General features: G+C 52.8%; 1 gene segment (V, D, J or C); it reads left to right on the forward strand.

Moving 5' to 3' along the window:
• The window catches only part of LOC115338133, a 56561-nt gene extending 40800 nt beyond the window's left edge, over positions 1 to 15761 (forward strand). Inside the window, 6 exon segments of the C gene segment in view lie at positions 6696 to 7001; positions 8446 to 8760; positions 8863 to 9192; positions 10365 to 10697; positions 13067 to 13191; positions 15594 to 15761. Coding sequence covers positions 6696 to 7001; positions 8446 to 8760; positions 8863 to 9192; positions 10365 to 10697; positions 13067 to 13191; positions 15594 to 15602 — 1418 coding nt within the window.
• Positions 15762 to 18133: the final 2372 nt, after the last annotated feature.

Here is an 18133-nt window from a genome sequence, read left to right on the forward strand (position 1 = left end):
AAAGGAGAAGTGGGTTTTTTTTTTTTCCTAATTCCCCTTTTTTTATTTTTAATGATTTTTTTGCATGAAAAATGAATCAAACCCAACCAGGCGAAACGGGCCTGAAAACAGCACCTGTTTGGGGTAAAAAAATAACCTTTTTTTGGCAAGTGGCGGGGGGTAAACAGCAACTTTGGGTTGAATTCAGGCAGTTTCGGACAAAGTCATTTCCCTGAAAGGGGCTTTATTATTTTAGGGGTTTTTTTAAGCTGAGCACTTAACAAGAATTTTGTTGCCATAGATGATAAAAACAAATAGATTTTTAAAAAATAGCTTTTTTAAAAAAAACCAGCTTTTAAAAAAAATAGATTTCAAAAACCCCAGATTTAAAAAATAGATTTTAAAAAAGATTTTTAAAAAATCTCTCTATATTTTAATATATAAAAATATATATTTAATATAAGGTAATGTAGATATAAAAGTGCATTTTTATATTGCAATATATATTTTAATATCTTATAATATAGAGAGATATTTAATCTCATTTCTTTTCTATGGTCATATTTAATATAAAATATACAGTAGATAGATATACATCTTATAATATGTAATATGTCCTATTATATATTATATAGATACAATTCTATAGAATATTATGATATATAAGATATATATCTTTTATATTAGATTAAATTAGATATATTTATATTAGACATATGATTCATCTAATCTATGATATATATATAAGAAATATTTAATAGCTATCTATTCTATGATATATATTATATATAAGATATATTTCATAGATATATAGGGACCTAATCTATGGAGAGAGAGATTAAAGCTCTACGTATTTTATATATTATATTATATTATATTTTATATTCTATTCTATTATATTATATTATATTAATTACTCACATAAATAATATGATTTTTTATGTGGCCTTAAAGGTTTAATATGGCTCTATAATATATAATTTATATAGAATATCTGATATCTCTAACATAATATAATATAATATAATATAATATAATATAATATAAGTAATAATTACCCACCAGGCAATTAATTAAACTCTTGGAGTGGGGCCAGAGATTGACTAGAGGGGTGGGTAACTAATTCAAATGATTAGGTTAATTAATTAGAGGTTGAGGGGTGAGTGACTGCACAGCTGTGGGCATTAATGGCATTAATTAAGGGCATTGCCTTAATTGGCTTGATTGTGACTGCAGTCCCAGTGCTGGTACTGGTTCCAGTTGGTACTGGTCCGGTACTGGTCCTGGAGAAGCAGCTATGGGGCAGCTGGTACTGGCCCAGTATGGGGGTGAATGGTACTGGGGTACCACCTGGTACTGGTCCTGGAGAAGCAGCTATGGGGCAGCTATGGGGTGCTGGTACTGGTACCAGCTGGTACTGGTCCAGTAGAAGCAGCAGTAGGGCAGCTGTGGGGTGCCTGTACTGGTCCGGTACTGGTCCAGTAGAAGCAGCTATGGGGCAGCTGTGGGGTGCCGGTACTGGTCCGGTACTGGTACCAGCTGGTACTGGTCCAGTAGAAGCAGCAGTAGGGCAGCTGTGGGGTGCCTGTACTGGTCTGGTACTGGTCCAGTAGAGGCAGCTATGGGGCAGCTGTGGGGTGCCGGTACTATTCCGGTACTGGTACCAGCTGGTACTGGTCCAGTAGAAGTAGCTATGGGGCAGCCATCGGGTGCCAGTACTGGTACCAGTCCTCTAGAAGCAGCTATGGGGTGCTGGTACTGGTCTAGTACTGGTCCAGTAGAAGCAGCAGTAGGGCAGCTGTGGGGTGCCGGTACTGGTCTGGTACTGGTCCAGTAGAAGCAGCTATGGGGCAGCTGTGGGGTGCCGGTACTGGTCTAGTGCTGGTACTGGTCCAGTAGAAGCAGCTATGGGGCAGCTGTGGGGTGCCGGTACTGGTCCGGTACTGGTACCAGCTGGTACTGGTCCAGTAGAAGCAGCTATGGGGCAGCCGTGGGGTGCCGGTACTGGTACCAGCTGGTACTGGTCCAGTAGAAGCAGCTATGGGGCAGCTATGGGGTGCTGGTACTGGTCTGGTACTGGTACCAGCTGGTACTGGTCCAGTAGAAGTAGCTATGGGGCAGCCATGGGGTGCCAGTACTGGTACCAGTCCTCTAGAAGCAGCTATGGGGTGCTGGTACTGGTCTAGTACTGGTACCAGCTGGTACTGGTCCAGTAGAAGCAGCAGTAGGGCAGCTGTGGGGTGCTGGTACTGGTCTGGTACTGGTCCAGTAGAAGCAGCTATGGGGCAGCTGTGGGGTGCCGGTACTGGTCTGGTACTGGTACCAGCTGGTACTGGTCCAGTAGAAGCAGCTATGGGGCAGCCGTGGGGTGCCGGTACTGTTCCGGTACTGGTACCAGCTGGTACTGGTCCAGTAGAAGCAGCTATGGGGCAGCTGTGGGGTGCCGGTACTGGTCCGGTACTGGTACTGGTCTGGTACTGGTCCAGTAGAAGCAGCTATGGGGCAGCTGTGGGGTGCCGGTACTGGTCTGGTACTGTTACCAGTTGATACTGGTCCAGTAGAAGCAGCTATGGGGCAGCCGTGGGTGCTAGTACTGTTCCGGTACTGGTACCAGCTGGTACTGGTCCAGTAGAAGCAGCAGTAGGGCAGCTGTGGGGTGCCAGTACTGGTCTGGTACTGGTCCAGTAGAAGCAGCTATGGGGCAGCTGTGGGGTGCCGGTACTGGTCTGGTACTGGTACCAGCTGGTACTGGTCCAGTAGAAGCAGCAGTAGGGCAGCTGTGGGGTGCCGGTACTGGTACCAGCTGGTACTGGTCCAGTAGAAGCAGCTATGGGGCAGCCGTGGGGTGCCGGTACTGTTCCGGTACTGGTACTGGTCCAGTAGAAGCAGCTATGGGGCAGCTGTGGGGTGCTGGTACTGGTCTGGTACTGTTACCAGTTGATACTGGTCCAGTAGAAGCAGCTATGGGGCAGCCGTGGGTGCTGGTACTGTTCCGGTACTGGTACTGGTCCAGTAGAAGCAGCTATGGGGAAGCCATGGGGTGCCGGTACTGGTCTGGTACTGTACCAGTTGATACCAGTCCATTATTAGCAGCTATGGGGCAGCTATGGGTTGTGGTACTGGTCTGGTGCTGGTACCAGCTGGTACTGGTCCAGTAGCAGTATCTATGGGGCAGCCGTGGGGTGCTGGCACTGGTCGGGTACTGGTACCCATCCCGTAGAAGCAGCTATGGGGTGGTGGTACTGGTACCAGCCTATACTGGTCCAGTAGAAGCAGCTGTGGGGTGCCGGTACTGGTCCAGTGCTGGTACTGGTCCTGTAGAAGCAGCTTTGGGATAGCCGTGGGGTGCCGGTACTGGTCCGGTACTGGTACCAGTCCCATAGAAGAAGCTATGGGGCAGCTGTGCAGTGCGGGTACTGGTACCAGTTGGTACTGGTCCAGTAGAAGCAGCTATGGGGCAGTTGTGGGTGCCGGTACTGGTCCAGTACTGGTCCCAGCCTATACCAGTCCATTATTAGCAGCTATGGGGCAGCTGTGGGGTGCTGGCACTGGTCGGGTACTGGTACCCATCCCGTAGAAGCAGCTATGGGGTGGTGGTACTGGTACCAGCCTATACTGGTCCAGTAGAAGCAGCTGTGGGGTGCCGGTACTGGTCCAGTGCTGGTACTGGTCCTGTAGAAGCAGCTTTGGGGTAGCTGTGGGGTGCCGGTACTGGTCCGGTACTGGTACCAGTCCCATAGAAGAAGCTATGGGGCAGCTGTGCAGTGCGGGTACTGGTACCAGTTGGTACTGGTCCAGTAGAAGCAGCTATGGGGCAGCCGTGGGGTTCCGGTACTGGTACCAGTCCCATAGAAGAAGCTATGGGGCTGCTGTGCAGTGCTGGTACTGGTACCAGTTGGTACTGGTCTGGTACTGGTCCTGCAGAAGCAGCTATAGGGCAGCTCTGGCGTGCCAGCACGGTCCCAGTGTGGGACAGCTGAGGGGTCCAGTACCTGTACCAGCTAGTGCTGGTCCGGTACTGGTATATACTGGTCCTGCAGCAGCTGCTGTGGGGTGGCGATACTGGTCTGGTACTGGTCCCACCAAAGTGGTTATGAGGCAGCTGTGGACTGCCAATACTGGCCCAGTATGGTTGCAGCTGGGGGGTCCAGTACTGGTACTGGTCTGGTACTGATATGTATGGGTACAGGGCAACTGGTACTGGTCCGGTACTGGTACATACTGCTACGGGGCTACTGGTACATACTGCTATGGGGCAACTGGTACTGGTCTGGGGCAGTTGGTACTGGTCTGTTACTGGTATGTACTGGTCCAGGGCAGCTGGTACTGGTCCGATACTGGTACCAGTCCTGCAGGAGCGGCTGTGGGGTGCTGGTAGTAACCCAGTATGGGGCAACTGGGGGGGTCCGGTACTGGTCCGGTACTGGTCCTACAGAAGCAGCTCTGGGGTGGCTGTGGGGTGTGGTACTGGTCCAGTACTGGTGTGTACTGGTCCAGGGCAGCTGGTACTGGTCCGATACTGGTCCCAGTCCTTCAGGAGTGGCTCTGGGGCAGCTGTGGATGCTGGTACTGGTCCGATACTGTTCTGGTACTGGTTCAGTACTGGTACCAGTCCTGCAGGAGCGGCTGTGGGGTGCTGGAAGTAACCCAGTATGGGACAACTGGGGGGTCCGGTACTGGTCCGGTACTGGTCCTACAGAAGCGGCTCTGGGGTGGCTGTGGGGTGTGGTACTGGTCCGGTACTGGTCCGGTAAAAGCAGCTCTGGGACCATAGGAGGAATTCCCACGGGCATGGGGGCTTTCACCAAAATGGGGAGGTTTTCACCAAAATATGGAGGTTTTGCAGGAAAACGGGGTTTTTTTGCACCAAAATCGGGTTTTTTGCACCTGCACAGGTGAATTTTGCCCCAAAATCGGGGCTTTTTGCACCTGCACAGGTGAGTTTTGCACCAAAATAGGGCCTCTTTGCACCAAAATGGGGGGTTTTGCTCATGCGCAGGCCATTTTTGCACCAAAAAAGGGTTTTTTGCACCTGCACAGGTGAGTTTTGCACCAAAATTGGGGCGCTCTGCACCAAAATGGGGGGTTTTGCTCATGCACAGGTGAATTTTGCACCAAAATATGTTTTTTTGCACATGCACAGGTGGATTTTGCACCAAAATAGGGACTCTTTGCCCAGAAATGCACTTGTACAGGTGATTTTTGCACCAAAATAGGGGATTTTTGCTCATGCACAGGCCATTGTTGCACCAAAATATGGTTTTTTTGCACCTGCACAGGTGAATTTTGCACCAAAACGGGGGCTCTTTGCACCGAAATGGGGGGTTTTGCTCATGCACAGGTGAATTTTTGCACCAAAATAGGGTTTTTTTGTACCTGCACGGGTGGATTTTGCACCAAAATATCATTTTTTGTACCTGCACAGGTGGATTTTGCACCAAAATGGGGGCTCTTTGCACCGAAATGGGGGGGTTTTGCTCATGCACAGGTGAATTTTTGCACCAAAATAGGGGTTTTTTGCACCTGCACGGGTGGATTTTGCACCAAAATATCATTTTTTGCACCTGCACAGGTGTATTTTGCACCAAAATGGGGGCTCTTTGCACCGAAATGGGGGGGTTTTGCTCATGCACAGGTGAATTTTTGCACCAAAATAGGTTTTTTTTGCACCTGCACGGGTGGATTTTGCACCAAAATATCATTTTTGTACCTGCACAGGTGTATTTTTGCACCAAAATGGGGGCTCTTTGCACCGAAATGGGGGGGTTTTGCTCATGCACAGGTGAATTTTTGCACCAAAATAGGGTTTTTTTGCACCTGCACGGGTGGATTTTGCACCAAAATATCATTTTTTGTACCTGCACAGGTGTATTTTGCACCAAAATGGGGGCTCTTTGCACCGAAATGGGGGGGTTTTGCTCATGCACAGGTGAATTTTTGCACCAAAATAGGGGTTTTTTTGCACCTGCACGGGTGGATTTTGCACCAAAATATCATTTTTGTACCTGCACAGGTGGATTTTGCACCAAAATGGGGGCTCTTTGCACCGAAATGGGGGGTTTTTGCTCATGCACAGGTGAATTTTTGCACCAAAATAGGGTTTTTTTGCACCTGCACGGGTGGATTTTGCACCAAAATATCAGTTTTTGTACCTGCACAGGTGTATTTTGCACCAAAATGGGGGCTCTTTGCACCGAAATGGGGGGGTTTTGCTCATGCACAGGTGAATTTTTGCACCAAAATAGGGGTTTTTTGCACCTGCACGGGTGGATTTTGCACCAAAATATCATTTTTTGTACCTGCACAGGTGTATTTTGCACCAAAATGGGGGCTCTTTGCACCGAAATGGGGGGGTTTTGCTCATGCACAGGTGAATTTTTGCACCAAAATAGGGGTTTTTTGCACCTGCACGGGTGGATTTTGCACCAAAATATCATTATTTGTACCTGCACAGGTGGATTTTGCACCAAAATCTGGTCTCTTTGCGCACGCACGGGCAGGTTTGGGTCACGCCCAGGCCATTTTTGCCCCGAAATTGTTTTTTTTTGCACCTGCACAGGTGCATTTTGCTCACGCACGGGCCACTTTTGCACCAAAATAGGGGGTTTTGCACCTGCGCGGGTGACTGTTGCACCAAAATACGGGCGTTCCGCACAACCCCAACCCCTCCCTCCCCCTCCCCTAACTCCTCTTCTTCCTCCCTCCTCCCCCCCCAGAGGGTTCCCACGCTCCCAACCTCTTCCCGCTGGTTTCTTGCGGGACGCCCGCCACCCAAGACCTCTACTCGGTGGGCTGCGTTGCGGTGGGCTTCCTCCCCGACGACCTCACCTTCGGCTGGAGCACCTACGCCAACGCAAGCATCACCAAGGGGGTGAGGGTCTTCCCGTCCGTCCTCGCCGCCGGCCGTTACACGGCTTCCAGCCACCTCAGCCTTCCCTTCTCGGACGGCAAAACCCAGCAGCCGTTCTACTGCCGAGCCGCCCATCCCAAGGGAAGCCGCTCCGTAGAGGTGTCCAACCCCGGTGAGTGTCCCCGCTCGGGTCGGCGGGGGATTGGGTCCTTCTCCGGAGCATCCCGGTGCCGCTGCGTCCTTCCCCGAGCATCCCCGTGCTGTTGCATCTCCGTGCTGCTGCATCCTGGTGTTGCATCCTCCCCGGAGCATCCCGGTGCTGCTGCATCCTTCCCCGAGCATCCCAGTGCTGCATCCCGGTGTTGCATCCTCCCCGGAGCATGCCAGTGGTGCTGCATCCTTCCCCGAGCATCCCGGTGTTGCATCCTCCCTGGAGCATCCCGGTGCTCCTGCATCCTTCCCGAGCATCCCAGTGCTGCATCCCGGTGTTGCATCCTCCCCAGAGCATCCCGGTGCTGCTGCATCCTTCCCCGAGCATCCCAGTGCTGCATCCCGGTGTTGCATCCTCCCCAGAGCATCCCGGTGCTGCTGCATCCTTCCCCGAGCATCCCAGTGCTGCATCCCGGTGTTGCATCCTCCCCAGAGCATCTCCATGCTGCTGCATCCTTCCCTGAGCATCCCAGTGCTGCATCCCGGTGTTGCATCCTCCCCGGAGCATGCCAGTGGTGCTGCATCCTTCCCCGAGCATCCCGGTGTTGCATCCTCCCTGGAGCATCCCGGTGCTGCTGCATCCTTCCCTGAGCATCCCGGTGTTGCATTCCAGTGCTGCTGCGTCCTTCCCCAAGCATCCCAGGGTTGCATCCTCCCCAGAGCATCCCGGTGCTCCTGCATCCTTCCCCGAGCATCCCAGTGCTGCATCCCGGTGCTGCTGCATCCTTCCCCGGAGCATCCCGGTGCTGCTGCATCCTTCCCCGAGCATCCCGGTGTTGCATCCTCCCGGAGCATCCCAGTCCTGCTGCATCCTTCCCTGAGCATCCCGGTGTTGCATTCCGGTGCTGCTGCGTCCTTCCCCGAGCATCCCAGGGTTGCATCCTCCCCGGAGCATCCCGGTGCTCCTGCATCCTTCCCCGAGCATCCCAGTGCTTCATCCCGGTGTTGCATCCTCCGTGGAGCATCCCAGTGCTGCTGCATCCTTCCCCAAGCATCCCGGTGTTGCATCCCGGTGCTGCTGCATCCTTCCCTGAGCATCCCCGTGCTGCATCCCGGTGTTGCATCCTCCCCGGAGCATCCCGGTGCTGCTGCATCCTTCTCCAAGGATCCTGGTGTTGCATCCTCCCTGGAGCATCCCCGCATTCCATCCTCCCCGGTGCATCCCGGCGCTGCATCCCCGCATTCCATCCTCCCTGGAGCAACCCGGCGTTGCCTCCCGGCGCTGCAGCTGCCTCCCGGCGCTTCTGCATCCCGCCGTTGCATCCCGCTCCAGCTACATCCTCACCCGGCATCCCGGCTCCGCATCCTACCCCCATCCCGCCCCCCGGAGCACCCCGCCGCACCCCCGGGTGCCATTTTGGGGTTCTCCACCCCCCTCACCCCTTCTCCATCCCCTCCGCCGCCAGGTTCCAACACCGTGACCTCCGCCATCACCATCCACCCGCCATCCCGCGAGGATTTCGAAGGTCCCTACCGAAATTCCAGCATCCTTTGCCAAATCCGCGGATCCCGGCAGCTGCCCGCCGCCGTCCGGTGGCTGAAAAACGGGGTTTTGCTAAAAGACGGAGTCACCACCGAAGGTTCGGTGGCCGACAGCAAAAGGGCTTACATCACCAACAGCTGGGCAACCGTTACCGAAGCCGAATGGGACGCCGGCACCGTCTTCACTTGCCAAGTGGACGAAGACGTGAGGAACACCAGCAAGGCTCTGGAATGCGGCTGTAAGTGACGTCAACCGCGGCGGTGGGAGGGTTGGGAGACGTATTTTTTTTTTTGGGGGGGGGGGGCAACCATCCCAAACGATCAACCGCGCCCTTTTCCAGATGACCCCAGCAACAACAACGAGGAGATCACGGTGCAGGTTGTCCCGCCCGTCTTCGCCGACATCTTCAAGGATAAAGTGGCCAAGTTGACGTGCAAGGTGACCAACCTACCAGGCGTGGAAGGGTTGGCCATCTCTTGGTGGAGGGAGAACGGCGGGAAGTTGGACACCAAGATGTTGCCTCAAGTCTTGCAACCCAACGGGTTCTTCAGCGTCGACGGCACGGCCACCGTCTACGCCGACGAGTGGGATAAAGGCGAGATCTATACCTGCAAGGTCAGCCACCCCGAGCTCCTCTTCCCCGCCGAAGTCAAGTTGCAGAAGACGCCCAGTAAGTCCGAGGGCGTTGGGTTGGGACAAGTGTCGGCGGGTTGCCAAAAACCGGGAAACCGGCGCCGGTGCATCGCGATTGCAATTTGCGGGGGGAAACGGGCGCAAGCGCAGCGCCGTTTCTTTTCGCAAAGGCAAGGAGCGGTTGCGTCACCGTTGGCGGGGGTTTTTTTGGGAGGGGCGGGCGAAGCCGGGGAGAGGAGGCGGCGATCGGCCCGTTGAGTTTTGCAAAATCGAGGTGCAATTCCACCGTTTCGTTTTGCAAAGCCAAGGACGGGAGGATGCAATTGCACCTCCGCTTCTTTTTGCAAAGCCAAGGGATGAAATCACCCCGTTTACTTGCAAAATCGAGGGAAGGAGGATGCAATTGCCCCTTTTATTTGCAAAATCAAGGGCAAGAAGGTGCAATCCCCTCGTTCATTTGCAAAATCAAGGGAAGGAGGATGCAATTGCCCTTTTTATTTGCAAAACTGAGGCAAGGAGATGCAATCGCCCTGATTATTGGCAAAATCAAGGGAAGAAGGATGCAATTGCCCCATTTATTTGCAAAATCGAGGGCAAGGAGATGCAATCCCCTCATTTATTTGCAAAATCGAGGGAAGCATGATGCAATCGCCCCGTTTATTTGCAAAATCAAGGGCAAGGAGATGCAATCCCCTCAATTATTTGCAAAAAACAAGGGAAGAAGGATGCAATCCCCCCATTTATTTGCAAAATTGAGGGCAAGGAGATGCAATCGCACCGTTTATTTGCAAAATCGAGGGCAAGGAGGATGCAATTGCCCCGTTTATTTGCAAAACTGAGGCAAGGAGATGCAATCGCCCTGATTATTGGCAAAATCAAGGGAAGAAGGATGCAATTGCCCCATTTATTTGCAAAATCGAGGGAAGCATGATGCAATCGCCCCGTTTATTTGCAAATCAAGGGCAAGGAGATGCAATCCCCTCAATTATTTGCAAAAAACAAGGGAAGAAGGATGCAATCACCCCATTTATTTGCAAAATCGAGGGCAAGGAGATGCAATCCCCTCATTTATTTGCAAAATCGAGGGAAGCACGATGCAATCGCCCCGTTTATTTGCAAAATCGAGGGCAAGGAGGCTGCAATCACCTTCTTTTGCAATCGCACCGCCGCTTTGCCAACCGCCCCCTCTCTTCCCCCTTCTCTTCGCAGGCCGCAACGCCAAAGCCCCCTCCATCTACATCTTCTCCCCTCCGTCCGAACAACTCACCATGCAGGAATCCGCCACCATCACTTGCTTGGTGAAAGGCTTCAACCCTCCGGATCTTTTCGTCCGTTGGCTCCGCAACGGCGAACCTTTACCCACCGGCGATTACATCACCATGCCGCCCGTCGCCGAATCGCAGCCGGCCGTCTCTTACTTCACCTACAGTTCCTTGACCGTCAGCGGCGAGGATTGGCGAGCCGGCAACATCTTCACTTGCTTGGTCGGCCATGAGCAAATCCCTCTGCAGGTGGCGCAGAAATCGGTGGATAAAGCTTCGGGTAAACCCACCTCCGTCAACGTATCCCTGGTGCTCTCCGACGCCGCCAGCGCCTGCTACTAAATTCCCTCCCCCCCGCCCCTCTGATGTCATTTAGAAAGTCCTCCCCCTTCCAAAAAAAACCCAAACAACCTCCAAAACCACACAAAAAATAGCAATAAAATCGAGTTTTTATGGAAAAGACGCGCCACCGCGCCCGATCTTTGCGTTGGGGATGGTGTGTGTGTGTGTGGGGGGGAGAGTTTCGGCACTGCATTCCCGGGCCGGGCCGCAGCAATTCTGGGGGGTCTTGGGGTTGGTTTTTTTAAGGGGAAAAGGGTTGTGAGGGGGCAGGGTGGCTTGTTTTGGGGCTTGGCTCCTCGGCAGTGTTGCAGCCTCTACCTCTTGCATCCTGCTGCTGCATCCTCTTGCAAGCATCCTCCTCTTGCAAGCGTCCTCTTCTTGCAAGCATCCTCCTCTTGCAAGTGTTCCCCTCTTGCATGCAGCTGCAGCAGCGTCTTGCAAGCATCCTCCTCTCGCAAGCATCCGCTTCTTGCTGCATCCCTTTGCTGCGTCTTCTTGCTGCAACCTTTTGCAAGCATCCGCCTCTTGCGTCCGGCTGCAGCATCCTGCAAGCATCCTCTTATTGCAAGGATCCTCCTCTTGCATGCTGCTGCAGCAGCATCTTGCAAGCATCCTCTTGCAAACATCCTCCTCTTGCTCCAACCTCTTGCAAGCATTCGCCTCTTGCATCCTGCTGCAGCATCATCTTGCAAGCATCCTCCTCTTGCAAGCGTTCCCCTCTTGCATGCTGCTGCAGCAACATCTTGCAAGCATCGTCCGCTTGCAAGCATCCGCTTCTTGCTCCATCCCCTTGCAGCAACCTCTTGCAAGCGCCCACCTCTTGCATCCTGCTGCAACATCATCTTGCAAGCACCCTCTTCCTGCAAACGTCCTCCTCTTGCTGCATCCTCTTGCTGCAACCTCTTGCAAGCATCCGCCTCTTGCATCCTGCCGTAGCATCAACTTGCAAGCGTCCTCCTCTTGCAAGCATCTTCCTCTTGCAAGTGTTCCCCTCTTGCATGCCACTGCAGCATCGTCTTGCAAGCATCCTCCTCTTGCAAGCATCCGCTCCTTGCTGCATCCCCTTGCTCCGTCCTCTTGCTGCAACCTCTTGCAGGCGTCCGCCTCTTGCATCCTGCCGCACCCTCCTCCTGCCGCATCTTCTTGCTGCACCCTCCTTTGCAGCCTCCTCCCGCTGCGTCCGGCTGCACCACCGTTTGCTGCAACCTCTTGCAGCATCCCCTGCACCGTCAGCTGCAGCAGCCTTTGCTGCGCCGTCCTCTTGCTGCATCCCCGTGCACCGTCCTCTTGCACCATCCCCTTGCATGCGCAGCCCTTGTGCACCATCATTTGCACCCTCCTCGTGCTGCAACCTCTTGCACCTTCATTTGCACCCTCCTCTTGCATGCACCGCCCTCTTGCACCATCATTTGCACCATCCCCTTGCATGCACCACCCTCTTGCACCATCATTTGCACCCTCCTCGTGCTGCAACCTCTTGCACCTTCATTTGCACCCTCCTCTTGCATGCACCGCCCTCTTGCACCATCATTTGCACCATCCCCTTGCATGCACCACCCTCTTGCACCATCATTTGCACCCTCCTCTTGCTGCAACCTCTTGCACCATCATTTGCGCCATCCCCTTGCACCCTTTGCAAGAAGCTGCAGCTGCACCCCTTTCCCCCCCCCCAAAAAAAATCCTGCAAAATTTGCAAAGCAGGCGCTCACCCTCCCCCTTTTTGGGGGGGGGTGGGTGGGAAGGGGAAATCCTCCCTGCGTAGGCCAGCCTGCCACCATTTTGGGTCTAAAAGTGGCGATTTAGGGGACAAGGCTGGGAAATTAGGTGGGGGGGGGGCTGCTGCATGCAATGGGGGTCACCCTCTGATTTGGGGGGGGCACGCACCCTGGGTTTTAGGGGGTGCACCCCCGATTTTCAGGTATAACCCCTGGATTTTGGGGGGTGCACCCCAGATTTTGGGGTATAACCCCTGGATTTTGGGGGGTGCACCCCAGATTTTGGGGTGTGACCCCTGGAATTGGGGGTACGCACCACAGATTTTGGGGTGCATGCACCCTGACCCCCCTCCCCTTGCTTGCTAAGCAGCCCCTGGCCCCCGAATGCAGTGCCTCCCCCCCTCCCCTGGTTACCTCCACACCCCAAAAACTCTTCCCGGCTTTGTGCATAGCCAAAATCCCCCCAAATCAACCCAAAATGGGGTGTCCCCCCTCCCCTCCCTTTGCACCCCCGGGTGCTGCACCCAAGGGTGCTCCCCTCGGTTGGGTGATGGTGCTAACCCCCTCCTCTTGTGTGTCCCCCCCAAAAAAGCCTTCCTCGATGGCTTCACGGAAGCGGAGGAGGACGACCTCAACAACCTCTGGGCGACAGCCTCGACCTTCATCGTCCTCTTCATCCTCAGCCTCTTCTACAGCGCCACGGTCACCTTGATCAAGGTACCACCCAGCCTTCTCCCAAATCCTTGATTTTTTCCCCCTTTTTGGCAAATACCAATTTTTTCCATGCTATACTTGCAAAAAAAAATCCCTATTTTTTTCCCAAAGCCTAGCAAATAATCCCTACTTTTCCTCCCATCCTTGCAAAAAAATCCCTTTTTCCCCCATCCTTGCAAAAAATCCCTATTTTTCCACCCTATCCTTGCAGAAAATCCCTATTTTTCCCAAAGCCTTGCAAATAATCCCTAGTTCTCCCCCATCCTTGCAGAAAAATCCCTTTTTTCCCCCATCCTTGCAAAAAAATCCTTCTTTTCCCCAAAGCCTTGCAAAAAATCCCTACTTTTCCCAATCCTTGTAAAAACTCCCCATTTTTCCCCCAACCCTGCCAAAAAATCCCTATTTCCCCCAACCCTGCCAAAAAAAATCCCCCTTTTCCCTCATCCTTGCAAAAATCCCTATTTTTCCTCGATCTTTGCAAAATATCTGTTTTTCCACCCATCTTCACAAAAAAAATCCCCTTTTCCCCCCATACTTCCAAAAGTCCCCTTTGTCCCCATCTTTGCCAAAACCTCTGTTTCCCCATCCTTGCAAAAAAAATCCCTACTTTTCCTCCCATCCTTGCAAAAATCCCTACTTTTCCCCATCCTTGTAAAAATTCCCCATTTCCCCCAAGACCTGCCAAAAAAATCCCCCTTTTCCCTCATCCTTGCAAAATATCCCTATTTTTTCCCCATCTTCACCAAAAAAAACCCTTTCCCCCAGTACTTCCAAAAATCCCCTTTCCCCCCATCCTTGCCAAAATCCCTGTTTCCCCCATCCTTGCCAAAAATCCCTATTTTTCCACCCTATCCTTGCAGAAAATCCCTATTTTCCCCAAATCCTTGCAAAAAATCCCTGCTTTTCCCCCATCCTTGCCAAAAAATCCCTAATTTTTCCCTATCCTTGCAAAAACCCTATTTATTCTAACCTGTTTCACTAAAATCCCTGTTTTCTCCCCTTCCTTCCAAAAACCCCCCTATTTTCCCCCATCTTTCAAAAATCCCTATTGTTTTTGCTGTCCTTGCCAAAAAAATCCCCCTTTTTTCTTCATCCGTGCAAAAATCCCTATTTTTTCCTCCATTTTTGCAAAATACCTGAATTTTTTCCCCATCCTTGCCAAAAAAAATCCCTTTACCCCCCTCATCCTTGAAAAAAATCCCCTTTTTCCCCATCTTTGCAAAATATCCCTATTTTCCCCTAATTCTTGCAAAAACTCCTTATTTTTCCCCCATCTTAGCAAAATAATCCCTTTTTCCTCCCATACTTCCAGAAATCCCTTTCCCCCCATTCTTGCCAAAATCCGTTTTCCCCCATCCTTCAAAACCCCCTATTTTTCCCCCATCTTTGCAAAAAATTCCCTATTTTGCCCGTCCTTGCTAAAAAAATCCCTTTTCCCACATCCTTGCAAAAATCCCTATTTTTTTCCTCCATTTTTGCAAAATACCCTAATTTTTACCCCATTCTTGCCAAAATAATCCCTTTCCCCCCTTATCCTTGCAAAAATCCCCATTTCCTCCCATCTTTGCAAAATATCCTTATTTTTTTCTTAATTCTTGCAAAGACTCCCTATTTTCCCCCATGTTCACCAAAAAATCCCTTTTTGCCCCCATACTTCCAACAAATCCCCCCTTTTTCCCCCTATTCTTGCCAAAATCCCTGTTTCCTGCCATCCTCGCCAAAAAAATCCCTATTTTTTCCCCATATCCTTGCAAAATATCCCCCATTTTTCCCCATCCTTGCCAAAAAATCCCTAATTTTCCCCCATCTTTGCAAAAATCCCTATTTGTTCCCCATCTTTGCAAAAATCCCTATTTGTTCCCCATCTTTGCAAAAATCCCTATTTGTTCAAACTAATTTCACTAAAATCCCTATTTTTCTCCCTTCTTTCCAAAAAATCCACGTTTTACCCCATCTCCAAAATTCCCCTGGTTTTTCCCCATCCTTGCCAAAAAATCCCTATTTTTTCTCCCATATCCTTGCAAAATATCCCTATTTTTCCCCATCCTTGCCAAAAAATCCCATTTTCCCCCATCTTCTCTAAAATTCCTATTTTTTTCCTCATCCTTGCAAAAAATCTATTTTTCTCTCCCCCAGTTACATAAAATCCCTATTTTTCCCCTATCCTTGGAAAAACCCCTATTTATTCCCCAGTCCTTGCAAAAATCCCTATTTCCCCCCCATCCTTCCACAAGTCCCTATTCCCCCATGCTTACCAAAACTCTTTTTTTTTTCCCCATTCCTGGAATTTTTTCCATCAATCCTGTCTCTTAACAGGATTGTTTTGCTCAGATCCACCTCGCCACATCCCATCACCCCTAATTACCCAAATAACTCATTAATTCCCCCTTTTTTCCCCATCCCAGGTGAAATAATCCAGCTCCCGACGCATTTCTCCACCCAAAACCGCAGCCTCATCCCCTCCGTCGCCGGATATTGCTGGAATTTTTTGGGATTGTCCGACCCCACTTGTATTCCCCCCCCTCTCCCCTTGTAAATATTCTCCATCCTGAAAATAAAATTTTCCAATTTTCCCTAATTTTCCACGTGATTTTCTCCGGGATTACACAATTCAAGAGGGGGAACCCCCATTTTGCAGCCCTAGAAGGGTGCAACCCCAGCACCCACTTTTGGGGGGGTTAGGTAGGGGGAGGAAAGATTTTAGGGGTGGGGGGGCTCACGATGGGGACCCATTTTGGGGGGGGGTCGCAATGTGTCACATGCTCCTAGAAGTCGGTTTTGGGGGGTCGCAGTGGGGCGTGTGCTCCTAGGAGTTGGGTTTTGGGGGTTTGCAGTGGGGCAGGTCCTCCTACGAGTTGGTTTTTGGGGGTCGCAGTGGGGTACGTGCTCCTAGGAGTTGTTTTGGGGGGGGGGTCACAACGGGGCACGTCCTCCTACGAGTCGGTTTTGGGGGGGTCACAATGGGTTGCATGCTCCTAGGAGTTGTTTTAGGGGGGTTGCAATGGGGTGCGTCCTCCTACGAGTCGGTTTTGGGGGGTCGCAATGGGGCGCGTGCTCCTAGGAGTTGGGTTTTTGGGGGTTTGCAGTGGGGCGCGTGCTCCTAGGAGTTGTTTTGGGGGGGGTCACAATGGGGCACGTCCTCCTACGAGTCGGTTTTGGGGGGGTCGCAGTGGGGTACATGCTCCTAGGAGTTGTTTTGGGGGGGGTCACAATGGAGCACGTCCTCCTACGAGTCGGTTTTGGGGGGGTCACAATGGGTTGCGTGCTCCTAGGAGTTGTTTTGGGGGGGTCACAATGGGGCACGTGCTCCTAGGAGTCGGTTTTGGGGGGTCGCAGTGGGGCGCGTGCTCCTACGAGTTGGGTTTTGGGGTTTGCAGTGGGGCACGTCCTCCTACGAGTTGGTTTTTGGGGGGGTCGCAGTGGGGTACGTGCTCCTAGGAGTTGTTTTGGGGGGGGTCACAACGGGGCACGTCCTCCTACGAGTCGGTTTTGGGGGGGTCACAACGGGGCACGTCCTCCTACGAGTCGGTTTTGGGGGGTCGCAGTGGGGCACGTCCTCCTAGGAGTTGGGTTTTGGGGGTTTGCAGTGGGGCAGGTCCTCCTACGAGTTGGTTTTTTGGGGGGTCGCAGTGGGGCACGTGCTCCTAGGAGTCGGTTTTGGGGGGGTCGCAGTGGGGCGCGTGCTCCTAGGAGTTGCTTTTGGGGGGGTCACAATGGGGCACGTCCTCCTACGAGTCGGTTTTGGGGGGTCGCAGTGGGGCGCGTGCCCCACGAGTCAGTTTTTGGGGGGGTTGCCCTCTCCCACCGTCACCTCCCCTTCCCCACCAGATCACGTGGTGGCTCCCACCGTCGACCCCCATGGCTCCTTGGTGCCCGGCGAGTGCCGGCAGCACCGGCTTGACTTGTTTGGTGACCAACTTCTCCCTCGATGACATCACCACCTGCGCCGTGACCCTTGCCACCGCGCAGAAGACCAAGAACAACCTCTACGTGGCCAGCAGCCACGTCACTGTCACCGGTGGTGGCCAAGCCCCGCGGTGACCACCATCTTGGCGGTCTCCAAGATGTTCCCCAAGGATGGCAGGAGATGGTTTGGGTGGGAGGACGTACGTTTGACGTGGTGATGATGGGTGGCATCATGGCGGCACCCATCCCACGTCCCTTTGTGGCGTGCACGCCGGTAACGCAGCAGCTGTGGGTCTACCTGGTGGAACCGCGGTATGAGATGGAGTTGGAGATCCTCTACGTCCTCTGGAGCTCCGAGTCTGACCAGACCAAGAAGTCCTGGCTGCTGAACCGGCAAGGCGACGCGGCACCCCACCGCCGAGGGGGCAGATGGTCGGCAAAATTGATTGGAGGTCAGCCGGGACAGTTGGGACATGGGTTGGCATCTCCAACGGGTTGGGCATCTCCAATGGGTTGGGCATCTCCTTGCCGAGTCCATCAACCACCTGATTTTTTCTTGCGGGGAGCAACCAAACCCTTCTTCATGGTGTTTTTGGGGTGCCGGTCTTGTCCCACCTGGCTTGGCATCTCCAATGGGTTGTGTTTCCACCTGCAATGGGGTTGGGTGACCTTGCAACACCACGGTGAGCCTTGGAATGGTGGCGGTGAGTCTTGCAACGATGCAGGCGAGCCTGGCACCGCCACGGCGAGCTTTGCAACGCCATGCAATGGGATGACCGATGGAAGGTCCCCTGCGCGACCGGCGGCACTCAGTCCTCCCGCGTCCCACAGGTCCCTTGAAGCCACCGAGCATCCACGTCCTGCCGTTGTCACCCGCCGAAGCTTGCGCCGGCCGTGACGTCACCCTCTTTGGCCTCGTGAAGGACTTCTACCCTCCAGAGATCACCGTGGGGTGCTAACGAAGGGCCGGCTGACGAAGCGCCCGGTTTGTGTCTACAAAGCCCAACGGTGCTCCCTTGGCATCGCCTTGGACGTGCCG

Source organism: Aquila chrysaetos, unplaced genomic scaffold, assembly GCF_900496995.4.
Source record: "Aquila chrysaetos chrysaetos unplaced genomic scaffold, bAquChr1.4, whole genome shotgun sequence".
In the NCBI taxonomy this organism is placed as follows: Eukaryota; Metazoa; Chordata; class Aves; order Accipitriformes; family Accipitridae; genus Aquila; species Aquila chrysaetos.